Source organism: Pinus tabuliformis, chromosome 7 (genome assembly GCF_031772625.1).
Source record: "Pinus tabuliformis cultivar Carrire ecotype Pingquan chromosome 7, CPIR1, whole genome shotgun sequence".
Classification (NCBI taxonomy): domain Eukaryota; kingdom Viridiplantae; phylum Streptophyta; class Pinopsida; order Pinales; family Pinaceae; genus Pinus; species Pinus tabuliformis.
In genome coordinates this window covers 68364614-68386282 of record NC_142293.1, presented here as the reverse complement: position 1 = coordinate 68386282, position 21669 = coordinate 68364614, and the positions used below count along the sequence as shown (strand labels likewise).

The following is a 21669-nucleotide window of genomic DNA, read 5'->3' as shown; positions in this document are numbered from 1 at the left end:
GAAGGACAAAGTTACAATCTTTTTCCTTGGTTCAATAGAAGATCACGTTGCCTATGAAGGGACTGAAGATACAAGATAACTAAGGTTTATGAAGCACAACCGAAACAAAGCTAGCAACTCAAAGGAATTCCTGTGGTTGAGAGATTGAAGCACTTATGTTGGAGAAAGTTGATAGTTGAAAAAGTCAAAATATCCCTTCATAAATGAACAAGGTAAAAATCGAAAAAGGTATGTGTATTTTTATCATATCATGCATATAATGTTTGCAAAAGTTGATATAGAAATCCCTAGCATTTTAAGTATCCTCTTGCATATCAACAAAATCTCATGAATAATAAGCATGGTATCTCTAGGGTTTTACAATTAACTCTTTAGTATACAAAACTGAAAAGAAATTGAATTCTAGGGTTTGTAAATTTTTGGTATCTAGGGTTCATAATCCCTAGATGGCTCTTGAATTTGAAAACCCTAAATCCTTATTATTTGTTATAAAGCCCTAGCTCTTAGGGATTGTAGATAGAATCAAGGATATGTAATAAAACCCTAGCAAGGGTTGATGTAAAAGTGAAACCTAGGGCTTGAATGTCAAAACCCTAGGTGTAGAAGTTTTTGCTTAATGATAAAAACCGTAATAAGGGTTAGGGTTTGTAACCAAAACCTTAGATGCACATTTTTTTTGTAATAATAACCCTAGATTGATAAAATCAACTTCATGCTAATGTTTTGTATATTTTTGCTTGGTTGTACTTGTCAAGTAAATTTTGCATGGACATAGTAAAGGAAGCAAGATGAGAAGGATGTAAGATCAAATCAAAGCGCACTTGTACTTATTGATTGATTGAAAGTAATGAGCTGAATCATGAAGGAATAATTGATTATGTTTATGCTTGATCAACATCAAGTATAGTCTCCAAAAGAAAATAAGTTAACCTTGACCACTCCAAGAAAGATATTACAACTTGGTAATCAAGCTTGATCCTTGGGTAATCTAATGCATGAAGGAAGATTCGTATGAATCATAAGGATGCCAATGCTTTATTGAGAAGGTCATCATAATGAGGAATATATATAAAGAATATTGAGGCAAGCTCAACATAAGATGGAAATATAACCTGAAAGAGATCACTTTTTAAAGAAAGTTATGGATCAAATTGAAGTTTGAAAAAGATCATGAAATTCCTTCATTGATGATGACAAGGAGAAAGTGATTGATGACATGAACTTTGTCACAAGTATTAAAAGGAAGGTCGAAGTTCTCCAATGACATGATCATGCTAAAGAAGGAGTTTGTGTAACTACTACTACTATGATCTCCACTGAAAGAACGAAGTCGCTGATGTTTGACACATCTCCCTAGTTGAGAGGGAGCTTGATATATTCCCTTTTGCGTATATCCTCCCTGATTGAGAGAAAATGATAATGGACATACTTCATGTGTCATGCACTAGGTTAGGACTAACAAACGTTTATCTAGTGAAGGCCATGAGGAAAGAATGTGATTCGAAGGATTGGGTAAGCATCTAAAAAAGTTTGACCTTGGTGATGAAATTTTTTACTAGTCTATATACCATGAGGTTGAAGCACCGATCAGCTCATGGTGACAAGTTGGTGTACCTTTGGTTGAATAGACCGTATGATGGTACTTAGGGTTGGTATCTTGGTAGTTATCCTATACAATACCTAGATCCTTGTTAGGGTGGATATCTTGGTCTAGATGATACCTAGATCCCAGTTAGGTTTGGTATCTTGACCTAGATGATATCCAGATCCATGTTAGGGTTGGTTTCTTGGCAGGTAGCCTAGATGGTACCTAGATCCTTGTTGGTTTCTTGGCAGGTAGCCTAGATGACACTTTGATCCTTATTGAGTTGGTGTCTTGGCAGGTAGCCTAGATGATACGTGGATCCTTGTTGAGTTGGTATCTTGGCAGGTAGCCTAGATGATACTTAGAACCCTGTTAGGGTTCGTGTCTTGGTAGGTAGCCTAGATGACACATAGTGTCTTAGCAAGTAGCCTAGATGACACCTAGATCCTTGTTGGGATGGTACCTTGGCAGGTAGCCTAGATGGTACTTATATGGGTTGATACCTTGGCAGTTAGCCTAGATGGTATCTAGATCTCTAACATTCTACATGCTGTTTGTGATACTCTTCTTATGAGAAATTTTCAAAGTGAGTACTGTCCTTGTACTGGTTAAACAATTATGAATACCTCTTTAGTTAAGAGGGAGTGTTGGAAATGTAACTATTAATGGTCTTCATATTTGTTTTGCTCATGACATTATGTAATTCTTATGTAAAGAAAAAAATATTGTAAAGATCAAAAGAAAATTATTTTATAGCATGGGTTTCATGCTGAAGTTATTGATTTCTAGGTCAAAGCACCCAATAAGTGCTTCTAGGTTTTTGTCATGAATCATGGTCCATGTCATTATGTAAAAGACCCTTTTGGGCATTTGTATGAACAAGAAAATATTTATCGTGTATTCTAGAAATGTCTATTTGCTCCCAAGAACAAGTCGGCCAACCTTCCACAAGTCGGCCTAGTGTAGGCTTGAAGAGCCATGAGAAAGAATATAAATAAAGGACTTCGACCTCCACTTGGATATAACAAGTTCAGACATCTTGGCATACTGATTTGCGGTTGGTTAAGGACATGTGAAGGGCTTAGAAGGCTAGAAGAGCCTTGTGAAGGAAGTAATATATTCTTGAAGAATTCAGAGATCTCTTATCATCCTGAAATAGCTCTCTTATGCAAGGTACCTAGGGTTACCTCAGGTCAAAGTTACAAGTAGTATCATAGTTCGGTCCTGAAGAATCTTGAGGCTCGAAAAGCCTTCATTTGAAGAAAACCTATCTCGCTATCCTTGGAGACCTTGTGAAGGAAGTCTGGCTGGTTGACTTGGTTGTTGGTGGAAGCAGGGGTCTTGTCTTGGCCTTGGAAGTCTCTTTTGAAACTAATTCTATAAGAAGAGAAGTTCTTGTGGGTTTTCCCCTTGGAGGGGTTTTTCCCTGGCTTGGAGCCTATATCTTGTGTTCATGTGATCTTTACTGTTTTGGCATTTATTTGATGATGAAAGGATAAGTATAAATAAAAGAAGAATATTCTAATATCACAAGTAAATGTCAAGAAAGGGAAACATTAAATTAATATGTTGCTCTAATGTGTTTTCCAACACCTATGAGTGCCCATTGCATCATTAATGAAACCATGAATGTCAAATTGCTGGTGGGCGATGAACTGTGCAACCTAAGGTAATCACTGCTACATCTTACACATCATGCTCTGAGCCCAAAGCAACAAAATGAAGAAAAATCAATAAAAGGCGAAAGGAAAATGAAGAAGGGTGGAAAAAAAAAGGTCGACGTAACTCATGTACCATTATTGTGCCCTCCTACATTCATATACTCAAGGTGTGGGCTTTTCTCATCATAGCTACCCTTGTACCATGGCATGTGGCTTGGAGCCTTCCCTTGGCCCCACTCCATTCCCTCATCATTGCACATACCACCTGCCACTTGAAGGGTGTACCTTGGACTTGTGATTCCCTTAAAGGTTGAAACCACCTAATAGGGTCCTTCATTAACCTCTCTTTTTGAGTGAGGTAACGTTGGTGTATGTCTAAAGCCCCAAATTTGGAAGGGAAACGCCCTATGAAATGTGCACCTCTACCTTTGATTTGCAAGCTTATTTACTCAATTGCACTGATGAATTACTATATTGGAAGGTGAGGAGACACATCAGATCTTATATAGGATTGCAGGTGGGTTTCATCTTGGACTTGGCCTCCATATATGGGATCCAAGCCCTCTAGAGGATCACAATGGCATTTGTAGGGTGAGCCTTGAGAGCCGTGGCCCTCCATTCATGGGGAACATCGATTGCCACTCCATGGGCTTCTTCAGCAACACCACTTGCTTTCTCGTGCCCCAATTATTCAAAGATGATGATGCACTTGGACCACGTTGCCAACCCGACTACACATTGCACCCAACACTTGGCCGCTGATCCAGGGCCTAGAGGAGGTTATGACTTTCCTAGGGAGACATGGGAGGGCATGTGTCATCTTTTAACCTTCATTGATAGATTGGAGCCCACAGAGCCCAAATGGGGGTTTGGAGATGTTTTGCAGAATATGGAGGGCATCCCCCTCTCCTTCATCATTTTTGAGGCTCCCACTTGCATCCTTAGCACATGAGGCCTCAACGCTGCCCCTCTAGGCCTTGTGTGGACTTAAGAGGGCTTTTTTGATTTATTTTTGAGCTATCATGGTTGGCTTGTAACCATGGGTGGGTTACTTAGCATTTTAGGCATGGAGGGGCCTTGTCTTTTGATTTTTGAACTCATAACTCATGTATAAATAGATGAGACCTAGTCTCATTCTAAACATCATCACCTGGGTCTTCGATCTCTCCCTTGAGAATTTCAGACCTGCAATTGGAGGACGAATTTGGATGTTTTTGATGAACTTTGATGTTTGGATAATTTCGCTATCTTTCTTGGAGCTTCCCCTCGGCAATTTTATGGATGGATATATTCTTAATGTAAGTGCTATTTAATGTTATATTTCTGATTTGATGAATGTCAAATGCATGGAATATTGTCTAATGGTTATTAACCCTAATTGGTGAAAAGCTGTCTAAAGCATTGAAACTATTGGGAATTTTGCATGTGGTGTTTAGTCAATTTAGTATGTCCTAAATTGTTACATTAATTATCAATCCGGGAGTCGTAAACTGATGAAGTGTGACGCACTATATGTGCAAGACAACCTCTTTCTTACTTTTGATTGTTTTCAATTTTATTTTGTTTTGGGGTTTTGTCTTTGTTTGTCTCCTAATGCCAATGGAAATCCTATTCCTAAGTTTTAAGAATACTTTAGAAGGCAAGTATGGATATAGATTTAAGACAAGGTTTTATGTCCCTTATGATAACTTCCAGAGCTTAACACTTCAAAGGATCTCAAAACATACTAGTGATAAAATGAGTACTTGAACAGGAATGTAAATGTGCAGCTATTCAAATCAAACAAATGATGAAATACTGATCATGAAATCGCTGTCTCCGCTGCTCATCTAAATACAGGAATAAAAGTTGAACTATTGCACTCAAACAAACCAAAAATTGCAGACTAATGAAAGCAAGATCAATTGACTTCACTTATAATCCGATAGCTCGCCAAGTAGCTTTTCGGGGTTAAGCCATGGCTCTGGAGATAATGTCAATAACATGAAGAATTGATATCTAAATTACCTACTTGCAAATGAAAGTAAAATCAAGTCACTCCACTTATAATCCGATAGCTCGCCAAGTAGCTTTTCGGGGTTAAGCCATGGCTCTGGAGATAACGTCAATAACATGAAGAACCTGATATCTAATTATAGAAATGAAAGTAAAATTAAATCACTTCACTCATAATCCAATAGCTCGCCAAGTAGCTTTTCGGGGTTAAGCCATGGCTCTGGAGATAATGTCAAATGACATGAAGAATTTGATATCTAAACTAACTAACAACAACAAATAAATAAGACTGAAATCAAAGCATAACTGAAATTGAAAAGCTAAAAAAACAAAGTCAGCAGAGAGGCTAATATCATGTCACTATTTGATGCAAAAATTATATGAGAACACTCGAGCATAACCTATCCTGAAACACACTGATCAGTGTTAGCAAAAATATACAGTGCTGGAAAATCATGTACAGGATGAAACGTTAACACCATAAATGAATTATGAAATATATTCACAGGTGAACAAGCTATGAAATATCTACAATGGAAATAAGAAAACGATACATGAAGACTTTACAGAAATAGAGAAACAAAACCTCAGCGAGCAGGGGCCCTCTGCACGGCCTTTGGTTAATACGCTGTCAATTCAAGATTACACTCAAACAGTCATAAGAAACAGAGTCTTTATATTGCAAAATAGAGGAAGTATCTTCTCGTTACAACAACAAGACTAGTGCTACAGCAACAGTATAAAAACTAACAACAAGACTATCAAGACTAGCTACATGCGTTTGCAAACACGTTATTTATAGAGGAAATTACATAACTGTTTTTTCTATGAAAAACCTTCAGCAGAGGACACGTAAAAAGACAGAATCCGTGAGCTTAGTGTCTTGGTTGCCATGATCATTCAATCTACAAAAGGTGGATGTTGGATTTGCGTCGTGGAGATGGTCTACAGCTGTCAAAAGGGATCCACGGATCTAGGAACGGTCTCGGACCTTTCACGTGCTGAAAACAGAGACCTGTTTGCTGTAGGACTCCTTATTTGACCGTCATTTGACCAAGGCTTTCCTTTACGAATTTGGCTGAACAGATAGGACCTGGTCCATGTCCATATCATTCCTGAACTGCCCACGTGCCTCATTTTACTTGCTGACACCTGTAACCTAGAGATCAATAAAAACAGTTGCGGAATCACGAGTCAGCTACGGAAAGTGGCTGCATTCCGCAGCTGATGAACAAAATCTAAGTCAAATAGCAAACACAAAAATATAGTTAGAAAACCACTTAAATGCACTCTTATAATCAATATGTAATGATCTTTGATAGCTTATGAGGCACTGGTGAGGGGAAAAAGGTCTAGGAAAGTATGTAGAAGAGAGGTAGTTTTAGGGCTCAACATACCCCCACTGTGAAGGTGTTGCATGTCCTCATGCAACCAAAACTGTGACCATCCTCCCTTCAGTTCATTTGTTCTGAGACCTCTGCTAATACATCCAGCCTTCTTTTCTTCTTCCTTGGTACCACTGTCATCCTAGGCTTCCTCATTAGGCACCTGTATTTGAGGTTGATAAGAGCTCTGCTCAACCTCCTGCTCTTTTTCTTCAATTTCCTATTTTTCTTCTGCCACAGCCCAAGATGCAACATGGTGTTGTTGTGGATAATTTTATCCAACTTGCTCTGTTCTTTCAATGTTTCATTTTCTCTTTTGATGTGTCTATTCAAGACTTCCAGTTCAAAAACTTCCTGTTTTAGTGATTGGATTAAAACTTCCTGGGCTGTATTAGGCTGAGTAGATGAAGTGCCTTGATCTGTTGCAGTCTTCTCCAACGATTCAATAAAATCATACATTTCTTGTTGGGTTGGATCTATTTCAGGTGTAGCCTTTCTTGGACTGACCCCAAAATCTGGTTGAGAAGGACTGATCTCAAAATCTGGTTGAGAAAAAGGAGAATGTTGTGGGCTATGGCCAGGAGGGATTGCTGGAGACTGTTCTGGTGTTTCCCCTCCTAAGTCTATGAAGTGGGCCCCTTTAGTTTGTACTTTCTTCAGTTTACCTTTAAGTCTGGAGCTCCTCCTTAGATTCTGTGAGCTGGTGTCTCCTTTCTCTACACTCTATTTTTCTTTCCCTTTTCCCTTTGCTGTAGCTGATTGTTCCTTAAGGTAGATTAGTCTTTTAGAAAGTATTTGATCCTCTTCTGAGGAAGGTTCTGGGGTTTGATAGGCAGCTTCAATATTTCTTTTCCCCTTTAGTTTTCCTTGCTTCCTAACCTCAGTTCTTTCTTTCCTACTTTCAGACAGCTTCTCTTCCTTACTAGTTTCTTTAGCTATGTTAGTAGGAGTATCTTGAATGTTCACACTTGTTTTCCTTCTCCTACTTTTCCTTGCTGAGCTACTTTTAGGTGTTTCAGGTGGGTCCTGAAAGAAGTTTCTAATCAAGAACTGTTCCCAAGTGTCCTTTATTTCCTTCAATTGTTTTTCAATCAGAATTTTAACAAGGCCGTGATGGTAAAGGTGAGGCTCTATGTCATCCAGATTCTTTTGTACAGTTGTGGACATCTTTTTCAGGCTACTCAACAGGAAATAAGGCAAATTGATGGTTTGATTTTCCAAAAAATTCATTAGTAACCTGATGTGGTACATGTACATGGACCCAAACCATCCTTCACATGTAATAAACTTCTGAATTATCAATAATAAACTAGTCCACTTTTCCTCTAGAGCAGAGACAGGGATTCCACGTTTGAAAATGGTTATATCCATACCTGGGTTACGCAAAATAATCCTCCAAGCCCTCTCATCAAAGTCTTTGTTTTTGAACCACCGTTCCCCCTCCTGTGGGAGCTCCGTTGCTGCTGCAATGGATGCCTCTGTGACTGAAAATTTGAGATCTCCAACCTCAACTTCCACGCCGTTAAAAGACCTTGCAAATGTCTTCGTGACTTCTTTATTGTGACCTCTGAATTTCTGGATAAATTGCAGCCATTGTGCCTTCCTTAATATGCTTTTTAACTGTGGATAACCCTCCATGAATTTAGGCCCATCTGGCTCTGTTCTTACTAGAAGGCCCATTCCTTCGTCCTGCCTTAGAAATACCTTTGTGGTGATGCACTGTAAGTGTTAGATTGACGGAGGTGGAACGGTTGTGTGAGCAGAAGATGGAGAAGGATTGTGGAGCAAACCAGTAGTTGTAAAACAAAAGAACACAGAACATGCAGTGAAAATGAGTTCACGGAGCGGAGGCTTGTATAAACAGGCCAGTACTAACAAACGCAACTTCAATGGGAGAGTATGGAAACAGAGTGAGTCTAGCAGAGCTTTGAATTAAAAGGCTGCGGAGTGGACATTAGCACGTTCATAAAACGACTGCGGATTTGTGCGGTAGAGAAGAGCCGTGGTCAAATAGATTACGTCTTCATAATTACCTGGTTCAACAGGTGGAATGCAGACGTACAATTAAGTACAAGTTAGATTCGGAGGTGGATCATGAGGCCGTTAGAAATTGATGCGAAGTTCGTGGTGGAATTATGCAAAGGTCATGGAGGAGTTATGAAAGCTATCAATGCGAATCATTACACATAATGGAGCCAGTGGTTTCACAACTATATAGATTATGTGCTTTAAAATGCTATTTGAAATGAATTTTGCTCATACCTTAGAATCTTACCACTTCTGTCCACTGACCTTTGATTGGCTGCTTCTTGTTGGTGCTTTAGGTGCTAACATCTTCAAAATATCTTCCTCTTCCATTCCTGCATTTGGTTTTTATCATTATTTGGCTAACATCTGACTGTCAGTGCTGAGTAACAGAGTATTAGCTGCGGAATCAACAATCAGCTGCGGAATCAGTATTCAGCTGCGGAATCAGTATTTAGCTGCGGAATCAGAATTCAACTGCAGAAACTGACACAGTGAACATATGACTGAATGGAGATGGATGGAAATGAATGATGATTGAATGAATGATATATGAAAACTGGACATGAAAGGACTTTTATTGGTGAAATGTGATGATGAAATGGAATGAAGTGAAGTGAAATGACATGAAATGGAACAACTATGAATGAAATGAGAGGGATTTTCTTTTTGGAAAATATAGGGCGTCAGAAGTTTCTGATTTTCGCCCTGTATTTTCTATATAAGACTGCCAATCAGTGATTGGTTTTCAGGCTTATGCAATTTTTTTTTAGTGTTTTTTAATTTAAGAAACAATGAAAAAACCAAGGACTAGGCTGGTGGAGAAGAAGGATTCTTCTTCACCAACCTTATTGCAGAATTATCTTGAAAGATTTTGACAAATTCCTCCTTTGAGAGTGGCTTATGATAGATCTTCAATCTGTGACCATTCACAATGAGAGGAGTTTGATACTCATCAATGGTTTTGATTCTTACCGCTCCATTACTAAAGACTTTGTCAATCTCGTATGGCCCAAGCCAATGAGTCTGAAATTTACCTTTGAAATCTTTGAACTTGGAATCAAATAGGAATGCCCAATCTCCTTCTTGAAACTTTTTCTTGATGTATTTGTTATGCCACTTAGCTCTTTGATATTGAACTAGATCAGTTCTTCGGATTACTTCTTGTCTGATTTCATCTAGTTCATTCAACTGCTCCATTCTATGCTTTTGAGTTTCTGATAGATCCATTCCCAATTGAACTGCCATTTTGAAGGTTCTAACTTGGAAATCAATGGGGAGCAGAACTTCTTTCTCATAAACAAGTTCATAGGGAGAATGTCTTATTGTGTTCCTCCATGTAGTTCTATAGGCCCATAAGGCTTCAGGGAGCCTTTCTGCCCAATCTCTTCTGTGTAGATGAACAGTCTTGGTAGTGATGCATTCAATAACTTTGTTTGTGGACTCCACTTGACCATTTGCTTGCGGATGGTAAGGAGTAGATTTTCTGTGCTTGACCTTGTACTCTTCCATCAGCATCTCTATCAATTTGGATGTGAATTGACCTCCCTGATCTGTCACAATTTCTCTTAGAACACCAAAGCGAGTAAAAATATTCTCATAAAGAAAACTAACAACTGAGTGCTCAGTAGCAGAAAATAATGCTTTGGCTTCTACCCATTTAGTGACATAATCAATACATACCAATATATACTTTCTCTGTTTAGATGGTGGATTAATAGGTCCAATAAAGTTTAAAGTCCATTTTTCAAAGGGTTCAATGAGTACCTGTGGTTGTAATGGCATCTCATTTGAGAGGGTAGGCTTCCCTACTCTTTGACAGCTATCACATATTTTGACATATTGTTTTACATATTTGAAGAGGAACGGCCAATAATATCCTAAGAAAGGATTTTATAGGCTATCTTTTTGTCAGCAAAGTGTCCGCCGCATGGTTCATCATGACATGCTTTGAGAATATCATGCATTTCATCTTTCCTAACACATCTTCGGATCACAAGATCTGGCCCTGTTTTAAACTATTCGTTAGAAATCCATGAATATTTTGAACTCTCCTGAATAATCTTTCTTCTTTCACTAGGAAATAAATGTGGAAGTAGTTTCCCTGTAACCAAATAGTTAGCTATATTTGCATACCAAGGAGTCTTAGTAGTTACTGCAAATAAATATTCATCAGGAAACTTGTCCTCTATAGGAGAATCTTCTTTAGTATTCTGAATCCTAGACAAGAAATCAGCTACTGTGTTTTGTTTCCTTGGTCTATCTAACACAGTGATATTGAATTCCTATAAAAGTAGGAGCCACCTTGTAACTCTGCCATTAGTAATGGGTTTGTTCATTAGATATCTAATTGCAGAAAGATCAGTATGAATAAAAGTTTCATAACCTGTTATATAATGTCTAAACTTATTGATTGCATGAACAATAGCTAAGAACTCTTTTTCAGTCACAGTGTAATTCAACTCAGTGGGAGTTAAATTTTTACTAGTATAGTAAATAGCATAAGGAACTAATCTTTTTGTCCCAACATAGCCCCTAGAGCTGTATCTGAAGCATCTATAGAAATATGGAAAGGAAGTTTCCAATTTGGTCCTCTCAAGATAGGTGCTTCAGATATTCTTGTTTTCAAAGTTTCAAATACTGATTGGCAACCAGGACCCCATTTGAATTCACAGTTTTTGTAAGTAGTTTAAAGAGTGGAGATGTTATTTTGGTGAAGTTTTCTATAAATCTTCTATAATATCCAATAAATCCCAGAAAACTTCTAACATCCTTTTGACAATTTGGAATAGGTAATTTGGAGATGACTTCAACTTTTGATTTATCAACTTTAATCCCATCCCCTAAAATATGATGTCCTAAAACAATACCTTCAGTAAACATCATAAAGCATTTTTCATTGCTTAATGAAAGGTTTGTTTCTTTACATCTTATAAGGACTTTTTCCAAATTTTCTAATTCCTCTTCAAATGAATTACCATAAACTGTAAAATTATCCATATATACCTCTACACAATCATGGATTAGATTAGAAAAAATTCCTAGCACTGCTCTTTGGGATGTTGCGGGTGCATTACATAATTCAAAAGGGAGCACTCGATAAGCAAAAGTTCCCCATGGACAAGTAAATGTGGTCTTATCCTGATCTTCAAGTGCTACCTGAATTTGATTATAACCACTAAAACCATCCAGAAATAAAAAGTACTTTTTGCCTGCTAATGTATCTAATACTTGATCGATAAAGGGTAAAGGAAAGTGATCCTTCAAAGTTGCTTTATTCAATTCCCTGTAATCAATGCACACTCTCCATTTACCATTCTTTTTGGGTACTATAACCAAAGGAAAAACCCATCGGCGATCTGAAATTGGGTAAATGAAGTTTACATTGAGTAGTTTTTGGAGCTCTTCTTTGACAATCTCCCTAAGATTTGGATTCATCCTTCTCTGAGGTTGTCTGATTGGTCTACTGTTTTCCTCGATATAGATATGATGGATGCAAGTCTTAGGGTCAATACCTTTCATATCAGTATACTCTCATGCAAATGTAGCAGAGTGTTTTTGCAAGACTCTGGTTAGCTCTTCCTGTTGTGACTTTTTCAAATTTTTGTTGATATTCAATGTTTTACCTGGAAAAATTTCGACGGTAGAACTACCAAATTTTTCCATAGAGTAAAGAGACATTTGCCTTGATGATAAATATTCAATATCAGAATCTATTTGAAATTATGTGTGGTCATATTCTGAAGATGTTTCAAAATTTTCTAATGTGTTCAAAATTTGACTATCTTCACTAATTTCAGAGATAGTAAAGACAAGTTGTATAATATCTTCATCATCGACCCATTCATTGTCTCCTACTTCTGTAATTGCTTTTGCTGGAAGATACAAATTGAATTTCTTTGTCGAACTACTATCAGAAATGTACATATCCCCAGATCTACAACTAATGAAAGCATCATTTGTGGCTAGCCAAAGTCTTCCTAAGATGAGTGGGTGCCCTCCTAGATTACTCTTAGGAGTCAAAATCATGAAGTCCACTGGATATTGTCAAGAATCTAAGGAGACTGAAGTATCTTCTAATACACCATCTGGTTTGAATATTGATCTATCTGCAAGTTGCAGTAAGGTGGGTGTAAAAAGAAGATTAAGAAGTTTAAGTTGTTCCATAATCTGTTTACTCATAATGTTTATAGCAGCTCCTAAGTCAATCAAAGTATTTGGAATTTCTATCCCATTTATGTGTGTCTTGACAATTGGACTACTTGGATCCACATATTTCTGCATGGTAATCCTTCCCATCATGAGATCTGCAATTTTCCTACCAGGTGGATTCTTTTTGTATCTCTTGGTTTCCTACATGGTCTTTTGACGCTCAACTCCTTTATTGTTTTTGCTAGAATAGGAATCTATTTAATGGCTTGTAGTAAGGGAATCTTCATACAGACATTCTTTAATTCATCTAGAAAATCATAGTCAGGCAACAAGATTTGTTTTTCCACCCCTTTGTTAATTTGTAATCTTTCAGGGAAAGGAGGCGTGGATGAAGATGCAGCTTGCTCAACTATAGGAGTTGTGGGGGTTGACTCTTTTTCTTTTTCTTTTTGAATGATTGGGTTTTGAAGAGATGCTTCCTTAGAACCTTTATTGACTTTAAGAGAATCCTCCTTAGAGGCATCTTGCTCTTGAACATCTATACAGGGCCTTTCTAAAACTCTATCAGATCTGAGTTGAACATCATTAAGAGGAACAATCATAGGGGTAGGAAATTGTTGTCCTTCTACCATATAAGCATTTTGAGGATTTTTATTGTTGGGATTTGGTAATGGCTGGGTTGGTAGTTGATTTGGCTTTTGTTGAAATGGAAGCAAGAGCTGGGAATTTGGATTTTGTTGAGAAAGTTGCTGTTGTGGAAATGGCAATGAAAGTTGTGGGTTCTGATTTGGAAGTTGCGGATTTTGTCGTTGATTTTGAAAAGATGGAGGGTATTGATAAAATTGAACAAATCTCCCATAAAGATTTTTCACCCCTTGTGCCCATGATTGGTATGGATTTTGAGGTTGGGGCCAAGGTTGTTGCCAAGAATTCCAATTTGCTGGGAGCTGAAAATTCATAGGATTGTTAAATCCTTGATTTTGTTGCCCTTGCCAAGGTTTTCTTGAAACAAAGCAAAGGGATTCTATTGAATTTGGATCTTCCTGAAAGATAGCTTTGAGCCTAGGAATTGAAGGACAATCCTTGGTCTCATGACTTTCTAAGCAAATCATACATGTTTCTACAACTTTTGTATCCAAGGGGCATTCCCTTAGAGCATGTTTCTTTCTACATTTTGGGCAAAAGATGGCCAAGGCATCAGCGTCTGCTTTCTGCTTGTTTTGAATTTTAATGGTGTCTAGTTGTTCACTAAGGCTCCCTAGAATATCATATTTCAACTCATCAAGCATATTTCCAATCTCTGCCCTACTTACTGATCCAGTTGCAGATTTGTTTGCTCTAATAAGAGAAGGATCTCTAAGCCCTTTTCCAGTTTTAGATTTTCCCCTTGAGAGATGGATACATAGTTCTGCTATGTCACGAAGTGGAAGTTGAGAAATGTCTCCCTTCCCCATCATGTTTAAAATATCTATCCATTCATCTCTAATGGCTTTCAATAGAAGGGCTTTCAAGGTTTCCTCATCTAAATTACTCATTTTTGCTCTCTTTAAGTTGTATTGAAATCCTTCAAGTAAATCCTCCAAGTTCTCATCTTCTTTTTGCATCATTTTGAATACCTCATCCTTATGATTAGTGGGCATACAATAATCCAGGTATCTATCCAAAACTGCTTGTTTCATATCATTCCAAGTCCTAATAGATTGAGTGACTAATCCCATGAACCATTTCAAAGCAGCTCCTTTCAATGTTGAAGGAAACAATTTGAGTTTTTGAGAGTCTTCCATATAGTCATAGGTTCGGCACAAGACTTCAAAATCAAATAGAAATGTTTCAGGATCCTCACTTTGCAACCCATAAAAGTTTGGGAGGACAGATGGTGAAATATTTTTCATGGTTGTGTGGGTTTCCTCATCGGCTATAGGGAATCCAAATGAGTCATCTCCTTCCCTATTTCCCCCAATATTACCTCTACCTCCTCCATTGTTACCTCCATTATTTCCTCTTCCTCTACCTCTACCCCTTCCTCCAAATCCATCTACTACTTCTTCTGTCATAATAGTTTCCTCGGTGTCTTCTGGTTCTTCTATTAATGGATGACGAGAGAGAGAGTTTCTCCCTTTCCTTCTTCTTCAGGTGATTTTACTTCTTTGATTACAATATGTTCCCCTGCAGAAGTGAAGAAAGATTCTTCTCCTAGATCAGATTTAGTAGATAGTGTGGGAGAATCTTCTAATTCAGCTACTGCCCCTTGAATTCCAGGAATCCTAAGGCTGGGAGTGTGAGTCTGGGATGGAGGTGTATCTTGTCTATGCCTTCAAGTAGCTGGAGTTGTGAAAATCGAACTTTTGGCCCTATAAAAAACCTTCAGCAGAGGACACGTAAAAAGACAGAACCCGTGAGCTTAGCGTCTTGGTTGCCATGATCATTCAATCTACAAAAGGTGGATGTTGGATTTGCGTCGTGGAGACGGTCTACAGCTGTCAAAAGGGATCCACGGATCTAGGAACGGTCTCGGACCTTTCACGTGCTGAAAACAGAGACCTGTTTGCTGTAGGACTCCTTATTTGACCGTCGTTTGACCAAGGCTTTCCTTTACGAATTTGGTTGAACAGATAGGACCTGGTCCATGTCCAGATCATTCCTGAACTGCCCACGTGCCTTGTTTTACTTGCCGACACCTGTAACCTAGAGATCAATAAAAACAGCTGTGGAATCACGAGTCAGCTGCGGAAAGTGGCTGCATTCCGCAGCTGATGAACAAAATCTAAGTCAAATAGCAAACACAAAAATATAGTTAGAAAACCACTTAAATGCACTCTTATAATCAATATGTAATGATCTTTGATAGCTTATGAGGCACTGGTGAGGGGAAAATGGTCTAGGAAAGTATGTAGAAGAGAGGTAGTTTTAGGGCTCAACATGTGGTACTCATAGATAATAAATGAAAGAATGTTCCTAGAGGATTCATTGCATACGCATCCTTCAAACTCCATTAAATTGTCAATGAAGTGTAAATATCTAGAAGTTGTGTTGTTGTTGCAACCATTATGGGTAGTGAAATTCCTTCTAGGTCTCCTTGAAGAGCGAGTTGCCATATCTTGGTTTATCCTTGACTCCAATTCTCTCAATAGTTAGGCACTGGGTCTTAAATCCTTGGTGATCACATCTTACTTGAAAATCATACTTCCTTTCAACTTTTCTTCTTTGTCCCTTTGAAGATAGGGAGGCCTCTCTAGGGCTTTGTGCAAATTCCAATAGAGGAGGAGATGTTAAATTTCGTTTTGATAAGATTCTTCCTTAGTGTCTCCTCTAGGCATCCTCAAGTTTTAAAAGAATTTCGACAATGGAATGTTCATAAAATTGAAGCTATCACTCCAAGTGGGAACCCTAGAAGTTAATCCTTCAACTTGGGGATTCTTTGAAGGCTTGTGCTTTGGTACTTGTTGAAGTATATCACTCATAGCCTTTTCTTTTGTCTACCTTGACCTTGGATGAACTCTTATCTCGGTAAATGTCTTAACCCTAGGTTTCGTGTAACCTTCTTTTTAAGGGGTTTTTTGTGGAAAGCTTTACTAGCTTCTCCCAAAGCTTGCACATTTATTGAACCTTTCCATTGAATGAGCCACCTTCCCTCACTTCAAACCTTCCATAGACACATATCTATTACAAGTGAATCATATTGGGACTCCTCTTGTCGATGAAAATTCGAGAAGAGAAGGGTACTTAGGCTATGGTGACAGTGGGCCTCTCTCCCAAGGTGTTCTTGTGCCCTCTAGCTTTTGCCTCTGCACAAGGCCTACTATTTTGTGCAGCAACATCCCCAAGGTGCCATAATGGGAGTGAGTGCTCCAGGAATGATAGACAAGGGTGTAGCCCCTTTATCTCTAAGAAAAACATCATGTGGTGCTCCAAGTGGGTCTAGGGCACAAGTAGTGGTCTCATGGGTCTCCTAATGAAAAATAAGCCTGTAGACTGCTCCAAATGAGGGCACAAAAGATGGTGCTTGCCCTCCCATGTCTCAAGGATGAGACAAACCTCCTTTGGGCCTCGAATCAGCTGCCAAACCCTGTATATATTGCTAAGCTGGCTGGGGGCATTGTTGGTCCAATTGCATCATCTCGCATATAATATGTGGTAATGAAGAAGCTGCCGAAGGTGTTGAGGCTGCCCATGGCATGAGATAAATGCTTTGTCACATGATGGAAACCCATAGTTCTCAATGCTTCCCGTACAAGTGTTAATATGATCCTCTGGTGGGTTTGGGCCCTAGTTAAGTTGCCCAACCCATGATGAAACCACCTCCCAATCCTGTATAAGAACTAATGCGTCTTCTCACCAATAGGTACAATAATTCATTAGTGCATCTAAGTGAATCAAGCTTGTTAGTCTAGGACTTGGGGCTTTGAGCATGTAATGGTGTTACCTCCCTAGGTAGGACTTGCTAATAAACAACCCTATTAAGTGTTTCCAGCCCATAAAGGGAAGGACATGTCCTAGGTACTTCCTTCAAGTGGTAGGTGTCATATGGATAATGATGTGGTGGATTGGGATACAAGGGTCTTAAGGCCCAATGCCATGGGTTTAAGGGTGGTAATGATGAGGGATGTCGACATATTTGGGTGTATGAATGTAGGAGGGAGCAATCGTGGTACATGACTTACTTTGACCTTTGTTTTTCCACCTTTTTTCATTTGCCTTTTTCTTTTTATTGATTTTTCTTTTATTTTCACTGCTTGGGGCTCTAGGTGATGAGAGCTTTGCTATGTATGATATAGAAGTGATTACCCCTGAAGGTGGGGCAGTTCATCGCCCACTAGGGGTTGGGACGTGCATGGGTTCTTTAATGATGTAGGGGGCACTCATAGGGGCCCTAGGAACTAGGGTGATGGCCATAACGATAAGGGGTAGAGATCATGTTTGGCTTTTTCTAACATACTAAATTTCGTTGTTTTTCTTTTTCGCTGCATCAACCTTCGGGACATTGTTCCAGGCACGACCCAAACATGTGGACAAGGGGAGGGAGAGCACCAGAGCCTTGTGGACCCAGTGGTCATGTGGACCTAGAGATGGAAGATGACGAAATAGGGCATGTAATGTGCAGAGGGGAGTGAAAAATGTAGAACGGGAAGACGGGACCACGCTACCAAAATCGAGGTTTCCCATGTAGTGCCCATCTTAAAGCTACAAACCAGTAGGGAGATTCCATGAGACTAGGGTTGAGGATTAACCCCCCATTTAAGGTAAGGGAACAAGACTACAGTTGAAACCCTTTCTCTTTCCAAGTCACCCAATAATCCATACCAAAGTGTGCCCAAGAAAAACAAGCATAAGCACCCAATTGCACAATGAAGAGCATACCTTCAGCCTTATGATTAGAACACCCGTATAGGTGAATACAGGGAAGCCCCTTTGTGGGGAAATTCCACTAAACGATAGGAGGAAGTTGCTGAGATGACAGTGGTAATCCTTTCTCATCGTTTCCATAAGCTCTGGCCCTTGCCTTGTGATTCCCCTCACAAGGCCTGCTAGATTTTGCGGCAATAGGTACTACCCATAACATAAAAATTCACACCCATCTTTGTATGAAGGGGTTTCCATCTCCATGCTCACAACCAATCATTTAAGATGGAATGATGGCATAACATATGAAACTGTAAGCTGGGCTTCAAAAGATTGTTACACAATATGATTTGTTGTATAAAACATCTCCAAAAATAAATCAGTCCTTGGTTCAAGATTGACTGATCCATCTTCCATGTGTAGTGTTATTGGCCCCATGTTCATCAACATCTCCAACTGTCTTACTTTGTGTTTAAACATGAATTTTGGTTCTTCTTCCTTTAGAAAATAGTCGTATTCCTTTGTTTTCATCAAATTTTTGTTTCATTGTGTCACTGAACAGTTCCACTGCAACCAAAATGTTATCAAGTGCGTGTGGTGTTTTGACAACCAGGTGGGTCTAATTTTTGTGTGAAATTCACAACACAGCCTGCCAAAGGCTCCTTAACTGCTATAAATGATGTAAAATCTTAATGATCAAACAATGCAATTGCAAAATCTACAATCATGCATGATAAAAAATATGCAATTTTACTGCTTGTGCAAGAAAAGCACTGCTATCCCTGAACTTTCAACTTGCCTCTGTAAATTCCTTGCCAAATAGAAAAAAAACTCTCGTATCCAGTATTTTAATAAGCACAGTTAGCAATCTGTTATTTTGTTTTGGAAGTTCTGAATAAGCACAGCTAGTAACATCGTCTTCTCCTCTGGTTCCGTAATAAGTATGATATAAATTGTGAGTGATTTTTTTGCATGTAACAGGATTATTTGATTCGAGACATGCCATTGAATCGGAAGTGGAATCTTCAAGAGAATTTGATTCAAAAGAACCTACAGATACCCGACAGTTGCATGGTAGCTATAAGAGTAGATCCACGCCTATAGAGAACATACAAATAAGACACGGTAATTCGTTAAGCAGAGCTTCATTTAGAATGATTACAAGTAGAACTTCAAGCTTGTACAGAAGAAATATTATTTTTTTCAAGATAATATCAGAGAATAATAAACTATGTTGAGTTATCATGGCAGTTATTAAGCAATTATCTTCTTGATTTCTTCCTGCTCATCTTACGAGCCAGCATTTTATATATCGTTTACAAAGTCACCGTTTTATTTAATCATTTCAAATAGCCATAAAAAAGGTTCTTCACAAGTTCTATTCGTTTTACTTGTTAATTACGACATTCTATTTAATATTCACAACTTTCCTGGAATCCCAGAACCTAGGACGGAAAAACATTTTTATGCAGATCACAGTCGAGTAATACAATTTTATGGAAAACGCAATTTGAAATGCCTTCAAGTTCAGTATGAAATTCACCACACAACCCGGGGAAGACTCCTTACCTGCCATACATGAGGATGCGCAATATTAATGATCAAACAATGCAATTGCAAAGTCTACAATCATGCATGATAAAAAATATGCGATTTTACAGCTTTGTGCAAGAAAAACAATGTTACCCCTGGATTTTCAACTTGCATCTGGAAATTCCTTGCCAAACAAAAAAAATATCGTATCCAGCTTTCTGATAAGCACAGTTAGCCACCTGTTATTTTGTTTTGGAGGTTTTGAATAAGCACAGCTAGTAACATCATCTTCTCCTCTGATTCAGTAATGACATAAGTGATTTCTTCGCATGTAACAGGAATATTTGACTCGAGACACGCCATTGAATCGGAAGTGGAATCTTCAAGAGAATTTGATTCGAAGGATCTCACAGATACCCGACAGTTGTATGGTAGCCATAAGAGTAGATCCACGCCTATAGAGAACATACAAAGAAGACATGGTGATTCGTTAAGTGTAGCTTCATTTAGAATGATTAAAATTCGAGCTTCAAGCTTGTATAGAAGAATTTTTTTTTCAAGATGATATCGGAGAACAAAACTGCCTTAGATGTATTATGGAAGTTATTAAGCAATGACCTTCTTGTTTTCTTCCTGCTCGTCTTGCGAGGCAGCATTTTATATATCATTTGCAAGGTCACAATTTTCTTTTTAATTTCTTTTTAATCATGTCAGATAGCCATAAAGTTGGTTCTTTACAAATGCCATTAGTTTTACTTGTTTCTTATGAAATTCTGTTTAATATTCACAAATCTCCTGGAATCCCAGAGCTTAGGATGAAAATACATGTTTATGCAAATCACAGTCGAGTAATACAATTTTATGCAAAACATAATCTACTTGAAATTCCTTAAGTTCAGTGTCTTTGTAATTTATGTACAAAACAAGCAGTTTGTAACATTGTACTAGATAAATCTAGTACAAAAGAAGAAAAAACCTATGCCAAATATTAAGTACTATGCATTGGGCTAAAACCTATGCCAAATATTAAGCACTATGCATTGGGCTAATAGTTGGCATACTGCCTTTCCATTTATCTATTGGATGAGAATAATGTTGGCATACTGCCTTTCCATTTATCTATTGGATGAGAATAATGTGATATTCAATGGATATGATGGAAAAGCAGTAAACCAATCCTTAACTTAGTGTATAGTGTGTAATATTTGCTAAAACCTATTGGAGCCCGTATGTGCCTTTACTGTGCAGGGAAATTCCTCTGTTCATGTTTAGGAAGGCTTTATTTCTGTAAATTGGGTCTTCCCATTTTTATTCATTTGAACTGACATTTTTTGCTTGATTGGTCAGTTTTTCCTGAAAAGGCTTGAACCTTTCTTCTCTGCTGCCCATCTTCTCTTAAACCTTTTTATGGCTTACAAGTTATCTTTCTTCTTCATTTTTTGGAAGACAAAAAACCATGTAAATCTTCTGTGATAATTTTAGGTCCTTTTTGGGTTGAGGGGTTGAAGTGATCTGCAGAATAATGCTACATCGAATTTGACTTTTCTCTTCTCCCTATGCACCTGAAAGTGAAAACGCACTTCACATGAGTGTATCAAAAGTTTACTATTCTTTATTGCTTTGCTGCTGACTATCCCTTGTTTTAAAGGCGAATGTTACAACTCGATCCATACACTGAATTTTCTTTATTGGTTTGATATTAGCCATCCCTTGTTTTAAAGGTGAAAAACATGTTAAAAAAGATGACAACAAATTAATGTAAATAATAATTATCTGGGCAAATTTACTTTATTGTTAAGTTAGTTTTATAATGAAATGAAGTTATGTAACGAAGTAGCCCATATTAATTGGTGATTCCCTGAGCTGAGTGTAACTTGGAGAATCATTTCTTGAGCAATAAGATTTCCAATCCCTTTCCCTGTGGAGATTTTCTTGACACATTGTCACGGTTTTACCATGTAACTCCTTGTATTAATTTTTGTGTGATTTCAGT

The 21669-nt window shown here is 38.1% G+C and overlaps 1 protein-coding gene across 4 annotated transcripts in view; it reads left to right on the top strand.

Moving 5' to 3' along the window:
* LOC149245246 (putative phospholipid-transporting ATPase 9) overlaps positions 1-20370 on the top strand; it is a 307919-nt gene extending 287549 nt beyond the window's left edge. For 3 of the 4 annotated variants that reach the window (XM_089457711.1, XM_089457713.1, XM_089457714.1), the window contains 2 exons: positions 19125-19268; positions 20015-20370. In XM_089457711.1, coding sequence (XP_089313837.1) covers positions 19125-19268; positions 20015-20241 — 371 coding nt within the window. In that variant the 3' untranslated portion in view covers positions 20242-20370. The remainder of the gene's footprint in view (positions 1-19124; positions 19269-20014) is intronic. The other variant, XM_089457712.1, reaches the window with a different exon arrangement.
* The last annotated feature ends 1299 nt before the right edge of the window (positions 20371-21669 follow it).